Source organism: Ictidomys tridecemlineatus, chromosome 7 (genome assembly GCF_052094955.1).
Source record: "Ictidomys tridecemlineatus isolate mIctTri1 chromosome 7, mIctTri1.hap1, whole genome shotgun sequence".
NCBI classification, from domain to species: Eukaryota; Metazoa; Chordata; class Mammalia; order Rodentia; family Sciuridae; genus Ictidomys; species Ictidomys tridecemlineatus.
Window position 1 is genome coordinate 68922828 of NC_135483.1, and position 25493 is coordinate 68948320.

Consider the following 25493-nt stretch of genomic DNA (forward strand, 5'->3'; position numbering starts at 1 on the left):
ACTCCATGCCTTGCACCTGTCAGATTCTTGTCTTTGTGTAAGATCCGGGAGAGGCTCCTTCAGGATTCAAATGGGCCTCCCTTCCTGGGAGAGGGATAATTTAGGAGATAATTTAGGGATAATTTACTAGGACAAGCCATAGCCCTTGTTGCTGCATCTGATCTTGGGACCTCAATAGATTCTTCCCTCTTCTCACAGGGCCACATCATCATATTTTTCTGATGGAAACACCCAGTCATTGGATCAGAACCTGCTCTAATTGTAGATTAGCCTTACATTTAGCCTGAACCTCTACTGGTCTTGTTCCTTAACCTATGGCATGACCAAGACCTTCATCTCTAAGGGACTTGATTTCCTGGTCGCTGTGCCCTTCTCAGGCCAAGGTAGTTGTCCATTTATCATGATATTCAGGCAAAAGAATTGCAGGAGAAGGTCCTCAGTAGATTATCTGGATTCTTCCTTCCCCATCATATAACAATAGCCCTACCTCCCTGGGATGATCAGGGTCCTCTAGCCTGGCCACAGTGGGGATTGCCCTTCTTGATGGCTGGTGCCCTGGCAGAAGAATTTCAAGTGGCCAGGTGGCATGATAGCCTACATTCAAATGGGACGACCCCTGCTTTCTCTCCCCGGAGTATCTCCTTTGGGGATCAGGACCTTTAAACCTACAGAATCAAAGTTTCAGGGTTGGAAAGCGCAAGTGTCACTAAGATCGCTATTGTATTAGTTTTCCAGGGCCACTCTCACTAACTACTTCAAACTGGGTGGCTGAAAGCAATATTTATTCTATCCAAAATCTGAAATGCATTAAGTCTAAAATCAAGGTGATGTCAGATCATGTTCCCTCCAAAGGTTCTAGGGAAGAAGATTTCTCTGCCTCTTCTAGCTTCTGGTGGCTGACAGCAGTCCTTGGTTTGTGACAGTATAATTACAATCTCCGCCTCTGTCTTCACATGACCTCTCTGTGTACCTGTTTCTGTGTCTTTGTAGAAATTTTTTTCTCTTTTTATAAGAGCACCAGTTATTGGTTTGGGGCCTGCCCTAATCTATTACAATCTCAGTTTAATTTGAGGACACCTTCAAAGACCATATTTCAAAATAAAGTCACATTTACAGGTACCTGAGGCTACAACTTTTTTATATCTTTTAAGGAATGCAATTCAACCCTCTACACATGTTTTCATCCTTGGTTTCTGGAATCGGGAATTCTACCTCTTGAGACATGGTGTCATAAAGAGGTTTTTAATTTAAAATACACAGTGTTCTTAAAGTATGCTATGTCTTTCCTGCAAAGTGCTGTTAAATATCTGGTTCTTGGGTCTCTGGATGGTGGTTTTCCTTAAACTAAATGGGGCATGGAGTTCTGGCTTTTCCTCTGCCAGCAATTTTGACTTCTTATCTTGTATGAAAGGAGAAAAAAAGCTGCCACCAGAAATTACTTCCCTGAACACTTACTTTTTAAAAGTTGTCTTTCTTGTTCACAGATTAATTAAAATTATCTAGACTATTGAGTGCTTTCTCTTGTAAACAGAAGGAAGCATTTTGTTGTAAACATTGTCATTTTGTGAGTTATCTTCATCCCTTCCCCCCTCCAAACATCTTCTTAAAGTTTATTAGAAAATTAAGCTTTTAGTTTTCCCTTTTGATTTTGTGCAACATTTGTAATTGAAGCAATAAATAGCCTATTTTAAAATGAGGTAACAGTTCTCAGGATTGAGATTTCTAAGTGTTGAGTTTGCATTTTAATGTATAAATCTACTTCTCTGTTGGTCAGAATGCGATCAACAAAATTTGCTTTCCTCACAATAATCGTGACCAATTTGGAGGAATTTTGACCAGCAGTGACCATATCTGGGGAATTGAAACAGTGAAGGTACAGTGTCTTACTATCGCTGGAGAAGAGATGTCTCCAGAGAAAGGCCCAAGAAGTTCCTGGGGAGAAGGAGAAATTCAAATCAGGATCAGTGAGGGTCTTGAAAGAATAGAATTTTAGCACGTGCCAGTCCGAGGCATAGCTAGTTTTATTTGGGAAAGTAGGCACATATTCAAGGAAGAATAGAGATAGCCTCAAGAGAGACACCTTTGCAGGTAAAGCAAGATACGCTTTCAAGCCATCTCAAGTGAGAGACACACTTTTGAGGTTCCCTGGCTCTTCTTTTAAAGGAAACTTGATGAGAGGTGTGTATGGGAAAGTATGTAGGAATGACATTAGTTCCGTTATTTCAAGGAGGAATCTGGTGGTCTTGTCAGTCTCAGGACCCTCAGGCTGATGCAGTCTCCATTATTTGATCCATAGATAGTGCTGGGTAGACTCCTAAATTAAAGGATCCCCAGGATATCATATCTTTCCTTAATTGATTTGTTAGGAAGTTAATTAACAATGCACAGGTAGACTTACAGATCACCCAGGAATTTAGGAGTAACAGCTTAGAGGATGACAGGCCTGGAAAACTATCAAAACTTCTGAATCAAAATCTTATTTTCTTATCCTTCCTTGATGTCTCCTTTCTACCTATCTTTTATTCCTTCTGTTCTACGTTTTTCCCCCTCAGTTGTAGGGATTGAACCTAGGGGCGCTTAACCAGTGAGCACATCCCCAGCCCTTTTATTTTTTTCTTTTGAGATAGGATCTCTCTAAATTGCTTAGGGCTGGTTATGAACTTGCTATCCTCCTGCCTTAGCCTCCCAAGCCTCTGGGATTATAGGTGTGTGCACTATGCCCAGCTGTTCCTCATTTTTTTTTTTTTAACCAATAAGGTGTCACTGAGCTATCACAAGAAAGTGTTAGTTGATTGAAACTATTTTTCATTGTTTTGTTTTGTTCTTTACAGTTATATATAATAGTAGAATTCATTTTTATATAATAAGACAAGCAAGGAATATATCTTATTGTGCTTAGGACCCCATTTGTATGAATGCACATGATGGTGGGATACACTATGGTGTATTCATATAAGTACATAGGAAAATTATTTCAAGTTCATTCCACTGTCTTTCCTTCTCTTAGTACCCCTTCCTTCCCTTCATTCCCCTCTAATATACTGAATATCTCTTCTTCCTCTCTCCCCCTCTTATTGTGGGTAGCTTCCACATATCAGCAAAATCATTTAATCTTTGGGTTTTGGGGACTGGCTTATTTCACTTGGCATAATAGTCTTCAGGTCCATCCATTTCTTGCAAATGTCATAAAGTCTTTCTTCTTTATAGTTGAGTAATACTTCATTTTTATATAAACCACAATTTCTTCATCCATTCATCTGTTGAATGGCACCTAGGTTGGTTCCATAACTTAGCTATTGTGAATTGAACTGCTATAAACATTGATGTGGTAAGTGTCATTGTAGCATGCTGATTTTAAGTCCTTTGGATGTAAACTAAGGAGTGGGATAGTCTGGTCAAATGGTGGTTCCATTCCTAATTTTTCAAGGAATCTCCATACTACTTTCCAGAGTGGTTGCAACAATTTGTAGTCCCACCAGCCAGTATGAGTGAACCTTTTCCCCCATGTCCTTGTCAAAATTTATTGATACTTCTATTCTTGATAATTGACATTCTGACTGGAGTGAGATGAAATCTCAGTGTGGTTTTAATTTACATTTCTCTAATGGCTAGAGATGTTGAACATTTTTAATATATTTGATGACCATTTGGATTTCTTCAGAGACTCTGTTTTCTTGATTAATTCTTTTGTTTGTTTGTTTTGGTTTTTGGTGGAAAGAAGGAAAAAAACAAACCTTGAGCTGGTTTTTGAGTGGAAACTTAGGTCACTTTCTATTCTAGAACAATTTCACTTCAAATATTCTCTTAACATTTATTAGATTCTTCTTTTTTGCTAACACCTAAGTTTAATAGAATGTGTTCCCTCCTCTAATTGAAAGTGATAGATGTAAACAAAACACTTGTTCTATTTCAAATACTAATTTAACTTCATACTGCTAAATAAATATTTAGTCAATGAAATATGTCCTCATTACTTTTGTGAAATATGTTATATGAATGAAAAGTAAGGAAACAAGGAAAGCATGCTAAGGAGACACCATGGTTTGAAATTACCTTTGACATTATTTTATATTTAACCTACAGTTATTGAGAATAGAAATTAATTTAGCAGAATGTCATTCTGTTGTCTTTCTTCAAAATACAAAAGAATAAATAAACATCCTATTTACCCAAACTAAAAAACAAAAAAACATATTCACAAGAGAAAAATTAAAATTTCAAATACCACTAAGTAGAATTTAAAGGGAAAAGAAATACTTAATTTAAAAAAAATTTAGCAAAGAAAGGAAATCTATGTTAACCAAATGACATTCTTGGCCATGTATATTTTAAGTTTTAAATACAGAACTCATCTTTTCTTGTTCCTTCCCCACAACCCTATTATGTACCATAAAATTTTTGCTAAACCTCTTGGCAAAATTGGTAAGAGGTTTTTTCTACTTTTTTATAAATTTCGCGTAATTGTGAATTTTAATTGCCTTATTAATTTGACAGTCTTGTCAAAAGATGTGATGAAAACAGGAATTTATGGGAATGCAAAAGCATTCACTAAAATTATATTCAATTGTGTTCATATAATTGCTTTTATACTGTTAGAAGCTTTTGGAGCAGGGCTGACCATCCTGGCCAAAGTTGAACCATCAAGACCTTTGTGAAAATCAGCTCAGATGGATAACACAGTTCAACTACTGCTCCTTCCCAGTGTTCTTCTTCCACTTTCTTTGGTCTTAAGTCATAAATTCAAGTGTCCTTGCATGCACCTTTGATTCCCAAAACATTCTGTTTAGCTAAGCACACTCATGCATAATCTATATCACATGGAAATTGAATTAAATAATGCTTGAGAAGTATTTGGCATGTTGCCCAGTATATAAACGCATCCAATAAATAAGAATAGTCACAGGCTTTCTTGATAATATTATTTAATCATGTTCTTTCCAATTAACCATAAATAGTAGCTACTATTTAGTTTCCACATGAAAATTGAGAAACCCAAAGATCTCAGATATTGATTAGCTTGCCAAAGTTGAACAGCTACTGAGGAACAGAAATTGGGGTTTTACTTTAATGCCGGAGGTCTCATCATTAGCTTCCTAACTAGTAAGAGTAACTCACATTGAAGTATGACTATTGATAGACTGAATCCTCCTGAGATAACAGCTTGTTACCTGTGTTTTTTGAGTGAGTGAAAACTTAGCTCACTTTCTGTATGTATTTGAGGCTGTTCCATCTGGGATACTTCTTTTTACTTCCTGTCAGTATTAAGGACCTGGAAGTTGGCTAAGCTAGTGGCAGCTATTCTAATTACTGTCTAAGTCTAAGGAATAAATAAACACAGGGCTCTTCATAACAAGCCTATACATTTGATTTCCTATACTGAAATAATATGCTTCTTCTTTAACCTTCCACAGATGCTTTAATCAGTTATAAAGCAATTATACCATCTTAAAATTTCAAACTTGGTAATACTCTTGAATAACTTCCTTGTTTGTTCAGTGCTCTGGAACTAGTTTAGAAAATATAGCACAGCTAAAATTAGCAGTATCTTTCCTGTTTTTGCAGGGGAAAAAATAGTGATAATAACTTCTGTCACTTTATATTTGTATAATACTTCAGTATTTAGGTAAGGAACTATTGCATTTAGTAGTTTAGAAAGTTTGATTTTTTAATCAATTTTGAAATAGTCTGTTGAAAATTGAGGCTCAAAAAAAAAAAAAAGGCAGTGTAGTTCAAGGAAGAACAGTTTTCATTGCCAAGTCGAACCCATTATTGTTCCTGATGCTGGCAAACTTTCCATAGGAAATTTTGCATTTCCGAGTCCTATCATGCGATGCATGTTCTCTACGGAAATTTTAAATACTACTAAGTAGAGTTTAAAGGGAAAAGAAATAATTTAAAAAAATGTTAGCAAAGAAAGAAAATCTGTGTTAACCAATCAACATTTAACATGTGGGGAGTTTTATGAAAATAGAAGACAGATCCATAGAGGAAAGAGACCAAGGAGAAGGAGGAAAGGAGAGAAAGGGGGAATACTGGGGAATAATACTTGCCAAATTATATTTTGTGCAGATATGAATATGGCAATTAGGATATGTCAGCAATAAAGCCCACAATTATACAGGACTATAATGCAACAGTAAAAATATAGAAAAAAAATCAATAGAGTGTTACTTGTGTGTTTAACTAAATTAAGTGTTTGAGTAGAAGTAGTTTCGTAAGGTTCCACTTTATCTTTATCCACTTTTATATATTTCACTAATATTGATTGATTTAATTGAGGCTATAAGAATGTAAATATACATGGATAGTAATGATTTCCTCTTTTAAAATTCTGGTATATGTTCATATACAGTTCTGCCTCTTCATCTGTTCTGAATTTGTATGCATAATATATGTGCATATGTGTGTATATATGCATAAGTTATATATTTGAAGCTTGAGTTTAGTTTCACAAAGATTGTGATAGGGGAGGAAAATAATTTCCTCTCTATTCTTCATAGTTCTTAATTGGGATGAACACCTATGACAAAAACATATTCACAAGAGAAAAACAGAAGTTTAATAACTTGGACACGTCATGCATATGTAAGAGACACCCATGGAGAAGTGAGCGAATTTCCAGGAGGTGGCTTTTAACTTAGGCAGGTTTGCATTCCGTAGTCCCCCTTAGCTGTACTCTCAAGTCTCATGATTTCAGCTACCCACCGTCTACCATGGTCTGAAAATATTAAATCAGAAAATTCGGGCAATGAGCAATCTGTGTTTTAGAAAGCCTACCATCCTAGGCAGTGTGGTGTGCTGTATCCCACTCAGGACATGAGCTGTCCTCTTATCCAGTGTCCAGGCTTCTTTCCCCCACCTGCCCATTAGTCGGCGGTCCCAGTTATCACCTCATTGACTGTTGCAGTACCACAGTGCTTATGTCCAAGTGAGTCTGATTTTTACTAAATAACAGCCCCAAGGCTCAAGAACATTGATCCTGGCAATTAGGATATGTCAAGAAGCCCTCAAGTGCCTCCTTTATTTGAAAAGGTGAAAACTCTTTGATTACTATCTTCAGGGAGAGTAGATCCTCTACCCATGAAATAGTGAAGAAGGAAAAGGAAATTAAATTAGTTTTACTGTCACAGCACAAACTGCAAAAGTTAAGAGTCATAACCAGTGACGAGTACTTAGTTAAGATGGAAAAGGCATTACATTTGTGTGATAATGTAGAGGAAGAAACACAAGATATACAGGATCCTGGCTGTCTGTGGTTTCAGCAGTCCACAGGGTGGCTGGTGTCTTGGAAGGTACACTCTGAGGATGAGGGAGCCCACTGGAGTATCATCCATTGAAACAAAGAAAGAAGGGTGGAGAAGGATTCAGTCACTGGGAGGTAACTAGAAAGAGCAAGTGATCCAAGTCCCTTGATTCAGTCACCCCTCTTCCTGGTGGGGAGGAGACCCTTACAAATGCAGATTTCCTTTACAGATGCCAATTTCCCTTACAAAAGATAACTTCTTTTGTTTTCAGAGTTTCTCAAGTGTTTGCAGTTTCTCAAAATAACCAGCTCAAAATAATCTTTATGCCAAAGAGGCATATTTTGGGGTGGCATATTCTAGTCTTCTACAATGCATACAAAATGTTTTAAAAATAGATGACAGTTCAAACTAGAAATTTCCTTTGCCTACTTAACAGAAAAATCACCAAATGTTTGGTGTTTATTTTGAGAGCAGAAAAACAGTTTTGATTCTCTTTCAAGCTTTGCATGTATGTATTCAGTGTCTTGCATGTATGTTCCTATTTGGCGCAATCTCGCACATTTACTAATAGTAAAATTTGACTAAATGTGGAGAAATTGAGTTATGAAGTTGCATATAAAGTACATTAACTTGTCTACACAGCACTGGAGAGCCTGGAAGGATATTATTATAGAGACAATGTTTCTGTGGAAGAATTTCAAGCCCAGATAAATGCAGCCTCCTTGGAAAAGGTCAAGCAATACAACCAGAAACTCAGGTATGTAACTGCCCAGGTTGGCGTCATTTTTGTTTTTAAATGTCTCTATTTTGAACACATCAATAAGGTTTTGGGACATTTCCATTATATTAGATTATTTATTATTTTTACTTTGATATGAAGTCCTCTTATAATGTTTATGATTTCGTCTATTCTAATGGCTAATCTTATTCCTAATAAAAATGATAAAGGAAAGCGTTCTTAAAATTTTCATATTAATGTTTCAACTTTGAAAAAGATAAAGAGAAGAGAATAAATACATCCTAGGCCATTTCCAGGGGAGAGGTGATGTTGACATGTTATAGTGGTGTTCCCAAGGAGACTTAGTGGCCTAAGGGTAACATAGGTTCCTTCATGTACATGGAGCAGCTGGTGCCTTCTCACGGGGAGAATATCTTACACATGGAAGATATGACAGGACACAGGGTATTGGAAAACTATCTTCTTACAAATAGATATGTTAATGCTTGTATGTTAAGCTTTTCCCTAAAATATTGTTAAGGTACAATGATAAGTGGCTGCAAAAATTAACCACCAACAGTGGAGGGAAGTTTATTGTAATTCAGTAGCTTTAATTTTCAACAATATTGGCATATGTATCTTTTTAAAATTGCTTGAAATATTTAAGCTTTTTATTGTTTGTTCATTTTTGTGCCACTAGGGATCAATCCCAGGACCTTACGCATACTAAACAAGTACCGTATCACTGAAGTACATCCCTAGCCCTAGGCTTTTTATTCATAAAGGGAAATAATGCTCTACTCAAAAATACTGCTGTGGCATTTTTTGGTTTTTGTATATGATGGGGCCCCACTGTGAATATAATTCCTAAAACGTCCAGCTGGAGGTGGTATAGATTCAGGTGGTTAAGACAATGGGTTGGCTTTTTCCTCTAGGAATGCTTTGCCTACTTACCTGGTCTCACAAACATGGCCCTTCTCCTCTGCTCTCTGGTTCATCGATAAAATATCAATTTTCTGAAGTTCTCAGTCTCAAATCCCTACCATCGTTTTTACCTCCTCTTAAAATGTAGTTCAAGATCCTGATGAATCTGAAATGTCTCTTAGACTGCCCCTGCATTATCACCTTGTCTAGATCACTATTTCTTAAAGGTATACAATGTAATGACTCTTTTCACAGCAAGAAGCGAATCTGAAGTTTCAATGTCCCACTCTGGGAGAAAGTTGACTCTCCTTTATAAACTATCTTTCTTTTATTTTGAAGCTCCAGTGCAGTCTGGGCACTAGCATGTTTTAGAAGCTCCCCCAAATGGTGCCTAATCTAGAGTTTTGAAAGGATGATTCCAAGACCAGCTGCAGACTTGCAACTCTGGAAACTAGACTAGAAACTCTGGGATGGGTCCAGCAGCCTGGGTTATAACAAAGCCTTCCCTGCGATTCTATTGTACACTTCAATTTCAGAACCACGATTTCAGGCCGAAATAAATATCATATCATTTTTCCACCCTGTCTTTTTACTTTATGATTACTATAGAATCCAGTACTTCTCCTCCTCAATAATAGAATTATGTGTACAGAATTCTCATCCTCTCTATCTAGTGAAAGCTCTTTGAGATGAGGAATGAATTGATCTCCCGTGTCCCCCAGTGTGTTTATCAGAGGGTTTTGCATAAGATGCTCTCCACAAATGTGCTTCATTGCATTAAAGAATTTAAGCATAACTAGCAGAAAAGAGTGGAGGTGTGGCTTACCATTCTCAGCCCTATGGGGTCTTATAGAATTATTATATATGATTACCTAACCCGGATTCCTGATGTTTATTAGAAAATGGCACATGTATTAGTTACAAGCTATCATATTCTCCTAAGAAAACATTTTAGTGTATCTTTCCTCGAGAAAGCATTTTGAGAAGTATGAACTCAGTACAAATTAGATGCCCTTGTCAGTAATTGCCTGCTCTGCATCCTGCTTGCTGCACGTTAGATTTATTTTGCAGAGAAAGGTAATTATCTTCCTCCTTCCAATAGTACCTTCTCTTCCTGCTTGTTTCTTGAATAAGGTACTAATTTCTTCCTTAATTTTTCCTGTTACTCTGTAAGCACAAATAGTCCTAAATTGCTCATGGGCAATTTGTTCTTGATTTGCAGAGCCTCAAGCCAACATTAACCATTTTAAGTAAGTCCTGAGGTTTCTATTTCCTCATAACCCTAGTGCCTTTTTTACATTTACACTGGAAATCATTTCATACTGGAGATTAATTTATTTGTAAATTGGATGCTAGAAAAAGCCTCTTTCTCCTTAATCTTACATCAAACTAGTGCTTGATTAGAAGGCATTTTTTAGATTTTTATGAATTTCAGAAACCAAACTCAAATAGGCCTAAGGAAATTAATATATGGGCTAACATATCAGAGACGTCCAGGGCCTGTGGCTGTTACAGGGACAGTGTGATCTGGGATTATGAGTTCCTCAAGAGACTGTTTAGCTTTCTGTCTGCTAGTATTTCTTTACTCTGTGTGGACTTCATCATTGGGCCTCCTTTTACTCTATCTCTTGGGTAAAGATGGTTACTCCAAACTAGTGTAACATTCGCAGAAGAAGAGAAAATGTTCCCAAGCCCACCAGCTCTAGCCAAGGACCAGGGTAGGCATGCATTAGCTCAGAATAGGTCACAGGCCCATTTCTGATTGGGTTCAACCCCACAAAGGAGCAGCAAACTGTTACCAAGAGTGAAGAGAAGGGAGAAGGATGAGCAGAGACAATGGACTCCACTCTAGTTATAGAGATTTCCCTAGAATGGCCAAGAGTAGATAGAAGAAAATTGTAGCAATAATACAAAATACCAAATTTTGAGAATGTATCAAGTGTCAGTAACAATGCTAGGCAAGTTATGTGGATTGTTTTAAAACCTAATGAGATCTATATATCATTTCCATTATATAAAGGGAACTTAGGTTACCCAGATAAATATGTGATGAAACCAGGATTTAAGGCACAGACTTTTTTTTCTCTTTAATGTCTGTTTTTTTTTTTTTTTTTTTAGTATTAAATGAGGCCATCTCAATGAATTGAGTGAACATTTTACACTGAAAGTGAATTCTCTGTTACTAAATTTTGGTGTCAGAGATTACCATTGGCCCATAGTCCTTCTTTGCCCTTGGTAATTCATTCGTCCAGTTTACTTGAGGTTTCCATTTTTGTGGGAATGGGAAAGAAAGAAAATGAACAAGAAAATAAATATATAAACAGAGTTTTTCAGACAGTGAAAGTACATTGAAGAAAATAGAAAGCAAGTTGATGCATTAGGAGTTTGATAGTCCAGAGGGGGTAGTGAGTAATGACTTAAACATTATCCTAACTTACAAGGAGGTAGCCTTGTCAAAATATGAGGGAAGATCTTGACAAAAACAGTAAATGGATGTCATACAAACAAGCTGTCCTGTTGGCGGAGACAAAGAAAGTCAGTGGGATTCTAGTACACACTGAGAGAGACATGCAGAGCCAGATTCTATAAGGTGGTAGACCATTGCAGGATATTTGGGGATTATTGTAAGAACAACAGAAGAGCTGTTGGAAAAGTTTTATTGAGTTAATCCTATTATTTCTACTACACGCATAAGTTACAAATAATCTTAAAAATGGCTGAAGTTTTCACAAGGAAGTAGTAAAGCAAGCCACAGCCAGCTGACTGGTCTAACCAGTATCCTCCCATCTCCTGTGGAAATCCACTGAGACATGATCTGGGAACCTTTGTCCATGCATGATGGCCCTGTTTCTGGGTGCCTGAAGATACCTGGCTGTTTTCCCTATGAGTGAGACTGAGCTGAAGAAATGTCTCACAGATATTCTAAAACATAACCTCCTTCCTGGCCCAAGTCAGATAATATATTTTTTATTTTATTTATTATTATTATTATTGTTATTATTACTATTATTGTTATTATTAGGTACTGAAATTGAACCCAGGCCCTCACATGTGCAAGGGAAATGCTGTACCACTGAGCTCCACCTCCAGCCCTTTTTATCTTCCTTTGTGACAGAGTATTTATATTGTCCAGGTTGGCCTTAGACTTTTGCAATTCTCCTGCCTCAATCTCCTAGGTAGGTAATGTTCTTGATTGATTTTTCACCTGTTTAAGAGAAGCAGCATGTATAATTTTTAGCTCTGTTATTCAGACAAATTTACAGTTATCCCCTCCCTTCACTATCCTCACCCATCTCTATTCTCTTTTCTACCTATGACTTTACTTTTTATTTCCTGTGGCCATCAGACATAGTTTCTATCAGCCTCATTTTCATCTGCGTACTTAAAGGTGATTTATTATTACCAAACCCTTTCATTTTAATGCATCCTCTTTATTGGCAAAAAGCACTACTATGTGGTGACTAATGAGATAAAACTATAAATGTGAACAGTTCCTGTATCAAAATAGTCCTTGCAGTTTCAGAGGCCTCGGTTATTATTTTTAAATGCAATATTTTCAGTATAAAATAAATGGGAAATAATGAAACTCAGAATACACATTATATATTGGCTGCTGTGATATTTTATTTTTGTGAAATGTTAGCTTCATACTGATTTTTTTTTTTTTTTTAGAGCTCACAATTCGGGGTATCTAAATGAAATTCATCATCTCTGTAGGAAGAAAACAAGACAATTATTCAAAATAAATGTTCTCTTGAGGTGTGCCTTTGTGGCTAAAGAACGACACATTAAAAAAAGAGGTTTGAAAAGCTAAGCACATTTTCTGTAGTAAATAGAAATACTACACACAGGTACCAACCTCAGAGCCATATATTCTGGACAATTTTTACAACCAAGAAATGTCTGCCAAAAACATGTGTTTTAACTATTCCCATGATAGCATCTCCTTGAGTCACTTCTCTCTGTCTCTGCAGAAAAAAAATAAAATGTTAGTGAGTATGCACCCCTGACATGGGATGGCATGAAGGATGGCAGGGCCTCACTGCCGTTTCACATTTTCACCTGTAGCTATCAAACAGCAGGAAGGCACAATGGTACTCCAGCTCTTATAACCTGTCCCAGATCCCAGGCTCACATTCTAATCTCCCTCAATGTCCTCAACACAAAAATACTGTTTCCCATTCCTTGATTGGATAGCAAACAGTGTATCCAGGTTTGAAATAGAAAATGTCATGTTCTACTGATAAGTATTTATGGAAAAATCATATTAAATCAATGAGAGTATAGGCTAAAATTAGAGAGCAAGTGAATGAGTATGTGAGAATATTAATTAGGTTATAAATAATGCCTTTCTTATTAAATTTTTTATATATAGCTGAAGCTCATAGAGTTATGTGATATAGTTTATTTTTTTAATTAATCAGAAACTTCTGGTTTCATATTTGTCTCTTCTGTATCAGTTCAATACTTTTTCTACTTTGTCTTTTACCAACTGGTTGTTGTTTTTGTTTTGTTTTGTTGTACTTTTTTTTGTTAGCTTAAGATAATCCGTATTTTGGTGAATTTACTACTAGCCAAATGCATACAACTTATTTCTGTTTTCTGAATGTGAACACAGAATTTTTTTTTTAAGAGAGAGAGAGAATTTTTTTAATATTTACTTTTTAGTTTTCGGTGGACACAACATCTTTATTTTATTTGAGTCACATCCCCAGCCCTGAACACAGAATTTTTAGTGTTGTGAATTTTGCTTTTCATGAGAAGTAATTATCCCATGGAAGGAGAAAAAAAAAAAAAAGTAAGTCTAGAAACTAGAATCTGAATTATCTTAAAATGCAGAACAGTTCTGGAGACTTCTTTCCTGTATACGAAGTATAGAAAATATCTCCTGTTTATAAAAACGTAAGTTATATTTGAGTGCCAAAATCTCACAAAGTAAAACTAAAGGAACTGGTGAATACTTAAATGAGTTGATAAATACTGCTTGCCTACAAAGTACCAAAGACAGAGCCAAATATCGGTGTCATAACAATAGATGAAGATCACGGCCTGGCAAGAACATTTTTGTCTGTGGGTTGTGATAAATATAAAATACACTTTTCACTAATACATTGTAAAAATACATGAGGCAAATTCTGTGGGGGAAGCTGCGAGGTGCTAGGCAGGTGTGCAGGAAGGGAGTCCCTCTTAATTGGGAATGGGATGAAGGTTTCAGGAATGAATGCTTTAAGCAATGACCTTTCCACTGAGATCTAAAAGAGGAATTGAGAGAAAGAAGGGGATAGGAGGTAAACTTGAAATGGAGGGAAGTTATTTTCTAGCAGAGGGGATAGCATGTGTGAAAATCTTAAAAGGGAAAGGAGAAATTGGAAGTTTGAGAAATAGGGCCATGAAACCAATCTGCAAGTAGAATCTGTATGCTCCTTTTTTCAGTTTTCCCTCAATGTCTTTTAACTCTGCTTTCATCCAGGACATACTTCAGCTCCTTGCTGAAAGAGTCTGATTATTTAGTACCCATCTCAAACTTATCTTCCTGCAGGATGCCTTCAGTTACAGCTTCAGCTGGAATTAATGACCTTCTTCTTTAGAAGTGAACAGCCTCTTGGATTCCATTTTCGTATTATATTGTGGATTATTTGCCTGCCTCCCTCATGAAGCTAACCAGGTGCTAGTTCCCACTATGCTCAGTACATAAAATCATAAATATGGTAGAATTGGAAATCCTATTAATTGTAATACATGGTGACATTTTTTTTTTGGACATTATCATTTTACTGAATTTATTCCAGTATCTAGTCTACTGTGCGTTGTATCGAAAAAATTTCCAGGCTATTTGAAGGGTACAGATGCTGACTCTGTTGGAGACCTCTCCAGAATATTTATCAGTGTAGCCAAGGTTCATAAATTTCACGTGAGACAAGATCAGATGAAGTTGTAGTGGCACTTTGAGAGTAACATCTCTTTTTTATTTGAAAAGTACTATAATTCTATTAAACCTTTCCACCATTACTTTATCAAGAGTGAAATACAGCTGTATATACATTTATGCATGTAGTCATATTTAATTCACCTCGACTGTACTTATTTGAATTCAGACTAATTCATTTGCCCTTGAAGGATTTTAACTATAACTATTTTACTTTTACCTTAAAGCAATTTTAATGCAGTTTTTAGATAAGAGCAGCACCTGAGATTAGAATTCCTTAACTATGAGTTTTCACGTTTTTGTGAAGAGTACTGCACTGTGATAATATTCGAAAGGATGAATAGATATACTGGCTGACAAGTAGAAGCAGATAAAATGGTCTTCATTTTTCAAGGATCCTTTGAAAGAAATCATCTCTATCTGGATACTAAGAAAACCTATTGTTTTCTGTCCCTAAGCTAGGAAATGCTACTGTTTTCACCAAAGCACAGGAAAGATGACAGTACTTCGTGCTCAGAATTTCCTTTGGAATAAATGAGAACTGGAAGTGTCAAAGAAAACCTAAGGATACCCCAAAGAATCAGTTAGGGAAATGTACTCTGTGAGAAAAAATTTTCAGTGCTTATAGAAGCAAGATTGATTTTTATTTTTAACTCTGCTGACTTCTCTATCTGATCACAAGGACAATCAGCCTTAAAAATATATTCAAGGCAACTTAGTCAAGCTTCCTGGGTGAATTTGTTTTTCCTACTGCTTTTGTTCAGTTTCTTTTGTGGACATTTCAGACTTTTTTTATTTTGTGGATGTGCCGTGGAAGGTGAATAAATGGTTATAAATAATCTTTTCAAAGCTTTAACCTTATATCAGTAAGGAAATTTAGCTTGGATCTTGCGCTTTTCATACAGAACACATGATTCTAACTTGGAAGAAATTAATATGGATATATTCTTAATTTCTTGTGCGTTTGGAGTCTGGTTAAGGAAGTCAAGACGTAATCTGACATGATAAAGATTGGGCCTAGTTTTTCTTCTATTAGGTGCAGGGTCTCTGGTCTAATTCCTAGGTCCTTTTTCCACTTTGAGTTGAGTTTTGTGCATGGTGAGAGATAGTGGTTTAATTTCATTTTGCTGCATATGGATTTTCAGTTTTTCTAGCACCATTTGTTGGGGCTGGAGATATAGCTCAGTTGGTAGAGTGCTTTTCTTGCATGCACAAGGCCCTGGGTTCAATCCCCAGCACCACAATACAAATAAATAAATAAATAAACCCTAGCACAATTTGTTGAAGAGGCTATGTGTGTTTTTGACACCTTTGTCTAGTACAAGATAACTGTATTTATGTGGGGTTGTCTCTGTGTCTTCTATTCTATTGAAACCTGTGATTTGTGAGAAGTAAATAGCACTTGATTTGTTAAATCAGTTGCTATTGAAATAGACTGCCCAACTTTACCTGAGGGCAAGGTTCTATTCGTATATAGACTCAAGTTTGTGAAATTCTGTCATTTAGGAAGAAAATCGAACAAAAGTGTTGCTTGGTTTTTGGTAAATTTGGCCAGAATAACTCATTTCAATTGCCTTGGCCAACTCTTAATCATTTTCTGGCACCTCAGAATTTACTTCCATGAGGTCTTTCAACCTTGTCCATATGAGTCTTTTTCTTTCTATTCCCTTATGTGTCTGTCTCTATGACACCATTTATCACATCATGTTCTATGTTCATTTTATGTATTTCTCCTTTTCACCTAGCCTTTCTCTCTCTCTCTCTCTCTCTCTCTCTCTCTCTCTCTCTCTCTCTCTTTCTCCCCATTGCTAGCAAAATATCTACTAACAGATAAGTGAATACAAATGCCCAGAAGTTAGGGTAACCAGACCAGGAGACAAGATGCAAACAGTGGTAGGTCCCTGACTAACGTGATAACTTCAGCAGACAACCTGGGTGAATTTGTTTTTGGAGAATAGTCTGGACTCTTATCAATGTTCAATGGGTCTTCCTAGCCACTCCCATCCTGCTGTGGGAACTCCTTCTTATGACTCATCCGTATTTATTGTGCTCTTAAATGCAAGTACAGGCATGCACATAGCATTGAGGATACAGAGATGATTCAGAATCTAGAAGGAAAAGAAGAGTAAATGAAATGAACAGGCTATTTTGAAATACTCCAGTGAACACTGGCAGAGGTAGCAGGCTGGCTAGAGAGCATGGAAAAAGAGTACTAGAAAAAGACTGGGAAGTTTAGGGGTTGGAGGTAGTTCCAAAAGATGATGCTAGTGGAGGAGCTAGGCCTGTTTTAACAGGAGATAAGCACTGTTTCGGTGGGTGGAACAGTATGCTCAGGCTCTGTAGGACAGTGAAGCAGGAGGGGTGTGCAGGAACAGACCATGAAGACTTCAGATGCCAGCTAAAGAGCTTAGGCTTAAACCTGTGAGTGAAGCAATTTGCTTTTGAGTTCTAAGCAGTCGGGGGTAAGAAGGATAATGATACCATGGAGGACAAATAAGGGGTGAAGAAGATAATGGATGAACAAATCCCTTGCTAATCTCAAGGAATTGTGTTTTCAGTAGATCTAATAGCACATTCATGGCATTTCTCAGGAGCCAAGTGAGAGAGATGAGGGGGAAAAAAAACCCCTAGAAATATACTTAGTAGACCAAATGACATTTAGGTCATGGTGGCAGGGATAGCAGAAATATGAAAATCTGCAATTATATAAACAAGAAGAAACAGTATAATAATATGAAATTGGCCACTACTTTATTCTACTAGAGGATGTTCATCAAACTTGTATTCCAGTCCCCTTTTCTCTGTTGCCTAGCTCTGTGCCTGAGGCAAATTCTTAGTATCTCCAACCCTGTTTCCTTCTTTGTCTTTGGGATTTAATTGTGCTTTATAGACTGTTCGGAGTGTTAGCTGAGAAGAAGTATGTTTAGTCCTCAATATTTACCTAACAAATAGAACAGCTGATCACAGAGATTTGTATCTGAAGATGGGTTTCCGAGGATTCCTGCAGAGCCACTTGATTGGAAAGCAAAATTAGTATCAAGAGTTTCTCCAAGATGCTTGGTGTGGGGGCAACTAGCCTCACTGTTCAGTGGGAAGAACGTAGAAGAAATTTGCATAAATGCTATGCAAAATGGATCGGGAGGAGCTTGTTTGTGCATGGAGATACTTCTGAGAATAATGCAGATAACTGCATTTGAAATCATGCCCGAAAGCTACACAAGGATAGGTGATGTGGGAAACTATTTATCAGAATGTACAGCTCCAGCTGTGCTTCTAGTCCCAGATTTAGCTCAGATAGGAAAGGTTTGCCCAGATCTACCATAAACAACTTTGTTCTCCCTCCAGAGAACATGCCCATCTGGTGCATGCCAGAATGCAAGATCCCTGAGGGAAGGAACTTTATACTCTTGCTCACTGCTATGTTCTAAATATTCAATATTTCTTTGTGCCTAGATTGATACATAAAAATACTTATTGAAGTAATTCAATAAAAATATTAAGAACATGTCCTTATGAATAGAAATACTATCTTTTATAACTCTTAGGTTCCTGTTGAATGCCATGAGGATTTCAGGAAAGTAAGGCAGATTTTGCAGTAGTTTATCAACAGTAAGGCCAAGGCATATTTTTTAAAGCATCACATCATTTACCTCTTCACTTCTATCTAATACAACCCAGCAGGGTCTATGATAAATAAAGGATAAGACTGTCTCTCTCCTTTCCCCACCAGCCTTTCTGTCTTATCTTCTCCTCCTCCATTTTCTGATTTTACCTGCCATTTTTCTCTTTCATTCAACTAAATTCATATCTACTCAGTTAATCTCCCAATTTTTTTTTCAATGCTTCCCCTCTCTCCATGGAATTCAGTAGCTTTACACAGACTTAAAGTTCACGATCTAAATGGCATACTCTTTTTCTCACCTGTAAGACTCTCCTCATGCCTTAAAGACCTTCTTTCCCTTGGCTTAGTAATACCTCTTTTTCCTAATGTGCTCAGTATTGTGCTTTTCTAGCACTCTACTAAACCTTTCTAGTTACCTCTACTAGATTGTAATTACCATTTTGCTTTCTCAGTCAATAACTGTTGGGTCCTTTGCAGATAAATATTGTCTAATTTTTCACATTGTTAACCCCAGCACCTGGCATTGTGCCTGAGCTGTGAATCATTTGTTTATGAACAAATATATGAATACAGAAATTGGAATTTAGAGGTATTTGAGTTCCTACAAAACATAAGTAACTAACTAAATAAAGAAGGGTGACCTGGGAGAATGTTCAGAGAGACAACTGAGTGGCAAGGCAGAACCTAGGAAAACAGAGGCTCAAGGGGTGGTAGGCAGTGAAGAGTAGTCTAGGAGAGGAGGCAGAAAAGGGAAAGCAAGAAAAATATGTGAAAATCAGCAAGGCGCCTGGTCAGTTTGTAAAGGCTAAGAGAATAAAGAATTTGAAGAAAGAGTGGGCACCATTTCTAAGAAGAGATTCAGAAAGTAATGTTTGGAAAATGTCCACTGGATTTTGGTTAATGCACACTTGTGGGCATCATTGGAGAGGATGGCTCTAGTGGTGTGGCAGGAGCACCCTGGTTATAGTCAACAGAGCATGGGTTGAAGGGTTGGAAGTAGCATTGACCAGTTTGGCTTCCCTGGGAGGGATTTTTGTTGGAAGAGGAGGGAAGTTATTGGACAAGATCTAGAAGGGGCATGGAGTCAGTGAACTTGGTCGAACTCCCAGTTCTTTGCAGGAAGGACTCAGTATTGCAGGAGGTTGTCCTTTGTTAATAATGGTTGATTTTTCATTCTGTCCTTAAATTGTTTACTCTTGTTGAAATTCAGAACTTCTTACTGAGAAACTCCTCTGTTGGACAGTTTTCTAGGTGTTGAGTACATGGTGTTAAATATAAGAGAATCCCAGTCCTCATTCAGATTATCTTTAATTCCAGTTTCTTGAATTTGTACCTTTGATGTCTTTGCTTATCTGAGGAGTGAAGTTACCAAAAGAGTCCTGAGGAGGGGGCTTCACTTAATTAATAGGCTTATTTTGCCATATTTTCTATGTTTGTAAATTCTGCTAGTAACATCTTCTTATTGTCTACATATCTATAATTCTAGTCCAATTATATTTTCCCAGTTGTTCCCTTAGAAGATAATAACTGATAAATAACGGCTCTATGTTATTTTTGAGATGAGACTCATTCTAGAATTGTTGACCTTAATATCTTCAAAGATGGTGACAATTTCATGCTGCTTCAGCCAATTTTAATTAAGCTCCTTGAAAGTTTTAAGGTAGGGCAAAGACCTGGATTTTCTTTTCCAGCCAATTATCTTTTTTTTTTCCTACTGTAAACTCATTTCATAAGAGGAAATAGTGAATGTGTCTATATGTTTTGTGATGGAGAAAATTTATGTTACTTGACAGTTTTTTTTTTTTGACCAAATAGCTAGCTACCATTTATGAGGGACAATTTTCAGTGCTTTTTGAAACAGACTCTTACTTGAAAGGAGCTGCATTCTCCTAGGAATTGGTTGAAAGCTGACTTTCATGAATGCATTTTAGAAATTAATTATTCACTTATTTATTCAAACAAAATATGTTGAACACTCACTGTGTGCCTGGCACTCTGTGAAGTGATAGATAACAAAGATCAATGATCCATTGTGTCTTCAAGGTGCTGATGGTATAATGGGGAGAGAAAAATGAACAAGTCCCACAGATATAAAACTGGAGATATTGAAGTTAAGAGAGGTCGAGGGTGCTGGGGTATATGGAAAAGCCGATGACTCTAAAGATTAACTGGAAAGCTTGAGAAAGGAAATAATGTTGAAGATGTGTCTTGGATAATGAATAATAATAATAATAACTAGGACTGAAGCCAGGTGCAGTGGCACACACCAGGAATCCCAGCAGCTCAGGAAGCTGAGGCAAGAGGATTGTGAGTTCAAAGCCAGCCTCAGCAAAAGCAGGGTGCTAAGCAACTCAGTGAGACTCTGTCTGTAAATAAAATACAAAATAGGGCTGGAGATGTGGCTTGGAGGTTGAGTGCTCCTGAATTCAATCCCTGGTAGTAGTACTACTACTACTACTACTACTACTACTACTACTACTACTACTACTAAATAACTAGCATTGAATGACTTACTATGTGTAAGGGTTCTCTATTTAAGAACCTTGAATTTGGCTAAATAAATAAAAACTCATCTTTGTATAGATTCTGGTGCAGAGTATACAAGCTAAGAATTAAGATACATAAAATGTTTGGTGTTATAGAAGATAACCGTATTTATTTTCATCACTTCATCTTTAGAACGGAAAAAGAATTTTGCTGTATCATTTGCTAGAGTCATTTACAGGTAGAACAGTGCTGACATAGGTTGCTAGGGATTCTGAGAATTTTTCCTCTTGATTATAGTTGTCACTCTCTGAAGTAGGGGTTGTCAAACATCCTTGCTCACTAATGTTAAGTTCTGATGATTGTTTAAGTATTAGGTTTCAATGCTAATTGAGTCGCAGCCTAATACTTGTAAGACTAAGAATTTCTCTTGCATCAAAAAAAAGCCTTTTAAAAATATTTCTAATGATTATTTAGCTATCTTCATAATTAAAATTTTTAATGTATTTCTTTTCCTCTTTCAGGTAGGTATATTTCGTTGCTTTATAGTATGGTAACTCCAACTTTATATACCTAGATCCTGTAAAATAAAAGTCCAGTTCAGTTCATTATTACACCAAATATTAGATATATGGCATGTGTCAGAAGAGTTTTGTGCCCATGAAAAGTATATAATTTAGCTGTTGAGTGTGGTGGCACATGCTTATAATCTCAGGGGCTTGGGAGGATCAAAAGTTTAAAGCCAGCTCACTAACTTTGTGAGGCCCTGTCTCAAAAAAAATTTTTTTTTTAAATAGATCTGGGGATGTGGCTCAGTGGTTAAATTCACCCCTGAGTTCAGTCCCTGGTCCAACAACAACATAAAAGTACATAATTTAGCACAAGCAACAAAATGAGTTCAACCTAGAATAATATAATGAGATAATTTATTTTGGTAGCGTTCTCAAGACGTCGTATTTGAGCTGGGCTTTATAGGATCAGTAGAATTTTGCCAAGCAGAAGAAGGTGGGAGGGAATTCCAAGCAAGAGAGAACAATATGCAAAACGGTGGGGAAGCTTATAATTTGTGGATGGTGTGTTGTGGGGGCAGGGCATGAGCAAGGCAGAGCACAGTCCTGAGACATGGGATGGAAAATCCATTGGTAGATCATTAGGAAAACCTTCTAAGGCCTAGCTTTATTTCAGATTTTGGGTACTGGGGATTAAACCCAGGGTTGCCTAACCACTGAACCACATCTATAGCTCTTCTTATTTTTTTTTTAAGTTTTGAGACAGAGTCTCACTAAATTGTTTATGGTCTTGCTAAGTTACTGAGGCTGGTCTTGAATTTGACTTCCTCATGCCTCAACTTCCCAAATTATAGGCATGCTCCACCATGTTCTGTCTAAATGATTTTAAAGTAAAGTAATAAAATGGTTATGTTTGTGCTTTATGTAGGTAATCCTAAAGACAGACGGTATTTTAGTTACAGAAGGTATACAGAGAAAGAAGTGGTAGAAAAGGAACAGACCCATCACTACTACTACTACTATGTTATTATTATTATTCTAATGTTATTGTAAAATAATATTATAACAATATAATAATATTATCAATAGTGTCTTTGTAAGACTTTTATGATTTTAAACCTAAATAGTTAGCTTGTTATTTTCAAATTAAAGATTACCTTGAAACATAATTATTAAATTAAATAGTTATATAAAAAATAAAATGCCACGGACTTTAATATTATTCTTCCTGGGTATGATGAGGTGTGTTTCATACAGTATAGGTAAACATTATTTTGAAAGGCTTTCTTACTTTAAAGGATTTGCTTCTTTTTCTCTCCATTTCCATAGAGATTGTGTTCCATAATGGCAGAGCATTGTTTTGTCATTGGAAAATAAGTATATATGAGTATTTTAGCATAGATGATATCTGTGGTAATAGGTACATATAGTGGGCAGGAAAAAGGAGCGTCCACCTTAGCAGATTCATGAAAGGAAGAGCAAAGATCAAGGTGGAATAAGAGGATGTTTGTAAAACAGAATGGGATTTTAATCCAGTCAGGTCACTCACCATAGGAGATCAAGACAGAGAGTGAAATGAGATTATTGACCATAGTATGGAGTAATGCATATCTCCACTGTGTCTGACACAATAATTACATTTTCAGAACACAAAAGAAGTTGGAGAATGCTATCTATCCATCATCTATATGAAAGGTTTTCTCTCTGGTCACACCTGTGGTCTTTCTTGTTAACTTTGTAGCATTTTTTTTTCCCCAACATGGAACACTCAAGGTTTGGAAATGAAGCTGAAAATGGATATTGGCAGTTTGGTGACAACTACAAGCTTAGGTTTTCCATTTCGACAGACGTGCAGGCAAATCGAAGATTGTCTTAAGTTCAGAAATTCTGTTCATGTAACTTCAAGCAAAATGCCAAGACTAATGCTTAGGGGCACAAAAAATGGATGGAATGGAGGTGCAAATTAACATTCTCCCACTTTTCCACTCAGCATGTGTTTTTTTTTTTTTACTGTGTGTGGCCATAAGTTGAACCTGTCTAGTGATTTTCATTTATACAAGAGAACAATGGTGTTTCATGAGATGTCCTATAGTTTATTTATTTTTCTAATTTAAGTGTCATGGTAGGTCAAAAGCAGTTCCGCAGTAATACCCATGAGATACCCAGTCACACCTGTGCTCAACTGCTAGACCATGGTGAGGACTTACCTGATCCTGTGAACAGTATACATGATTGACCAAATGCCATTACAGTTTTTTTTGAAATGCAGAGTAACTACTAAAATCCAAAATACTTGTAAAATAAACATAAACAACCTGGTAACAGTTTAGAATATTTTTTTTTACAGGATACAGTATTAGGAAATATATATTCGTCTGACCAAGTGAAAAATTTTTGTAAATGATCATAAGTATAGAAACAATCTTATAAGCAATGATCTGGAGAAGAGGCAAGAATATAGCAAAGATCTAGGCTGAAAACTGTACTTCCTTTTATTTATAAATTATTAAATTGCCTTAATCTTCTCTCTTAGAAATTGTATAGCTTCTAATCTGCCCACAGAAAGGGTGGGGGGGGAAAGTTTGCCAAATGAGAAGTTGCTCATTGATGTGACTTTTGAGTTTCTCCCATGACAAAATAATTTGCTTTAAATATTTCAGATGAATTTGCTTCATTGTCTCCCGTTATGTGAAAAACTGATTAAAATTGATCATCCCATTCCTGGAGCATGAGCCTGACCCTGTTGAACTAGATGCTATTTTCCTTTTTAAGGAAGCTGTTTCCTGTTAAATTAGTACATGAACATGCATAACTCTGTGTAAATTAATCTCAGTGTGCCACAAACTTTGTTTGTTTCGTTTTGTTTTTCTCTTATGGCAAGCATCAATTCCCTCTTCATATTACTAGGGTCTTGGTATTAAATGATTCTTTTCCCTTCTAGGATCTCAGGCAGCTCAAATTTCTTAAATTTTCCATTTTATGAGTTAGTATTTCTTCCTGTCCAATTCTTTATTGTAGCTCTTAGCTAAGCGTGCATTTTTGTAGCCCTTTTTCACTGCTTAACAAATGAACTATAGATTTTAGTTTGCTATTTTATTTTCTCAAAACATGTATCCAGTGGTCTTCTCCAGTGTTTTCTCTCCTTCCCTTCCCTGAACCCATTCTTTATTCCAGTTGGCTTCATCCATTCTATGTATGCTGAGTGGTTCATGGTATTGCCTTGACTTAAAATGTCCCTTTCTCATTTGACTGTCAGAATCCTAATCCAGCCATCCAAGTCCAACTCTTACACCTTGTTCATGTGTCCTCCTTCTATATGCCCAGCAACTCTTGGCACCTTTTAATTTACCTGCTATTATCTGCTTTCCATTAAAAATGCATGAGTACTTATCTTTGCTATTAGATGGTAGGAAAAACAAGACAAGATTAGTTTAATTGTCATTATTTAACATGAATATGTTTATGACACTACTTACTAAAACACATGATATTATCACCTCCTTCATTGGTATTTTATTCTATGCGAACTAAATGAAAAATAGTATCATGATATATTTTGTTTGAAGTGGCAGAGTTAATTTACAAACTTGTGACAGGGAAGCCTGATGTGCATCAGCCTGAAAGGAAACCTACCATTCATCCTGGGTAAAATAGCAGCACACATTCAAAATGGCCTTAATAAGGTTTTCTGTATTCAGACAAAGGACAATGACTTCATTCTTACTAACCTCAGAAGCATAATAAACTACTGTCAGTTCTGGCTTTAATCCAATTTTTCCATTAACTTTTCCCATAAAATTTGATTAAGGGCATTGCAAGACTTTTGTAATTAAGGATAGTGCATTATGAATTTATTTCTTGTCCACGGTTTGTCATAGTCTAAATGATAATTGAAATTCTGTGAATACCTGTAAACCTTTAGGCTGGTAAAATATTTGGCTGAACAACCTTTGTTCTGATGAAAATACCCCAAATTAATTTCATCCTTGAGTCCAAATTCTTACTTTAAAAAATGTGTTGACTATTATTGCATGGGAGTGTTGAAGTGGCTATTACTCCTTATTAT

General features: G+C 36.4%; 1 protein-coding gene across 3 annotated transcripts in view; it reads left to right on the forward strand.

Moving 5' to 3' along the window:
• Prex2 (phosphatidylinositol-3,4,5-trisphosphate dependent Rac exchange factor 2) overlaps window positions 1-25493 on the forward strand; it is a 294983-nt gene that overhangs the window by 212007 nt on the left and 57483 nt on the right. For all 3 annotated transcript variants that reach the window (XM_040294020.2, XM_005322936.5, XM_078017136.1), the window contains one exon: window positions 7887-8001. In XM_040294020.2, the coding sequence (XP_040149954.2) occupies window positions 7887-8001 (115 nt within the window). The remainder of the gene's footprint in view (window positions 1-7886; window positions 8002-25493) is intronic.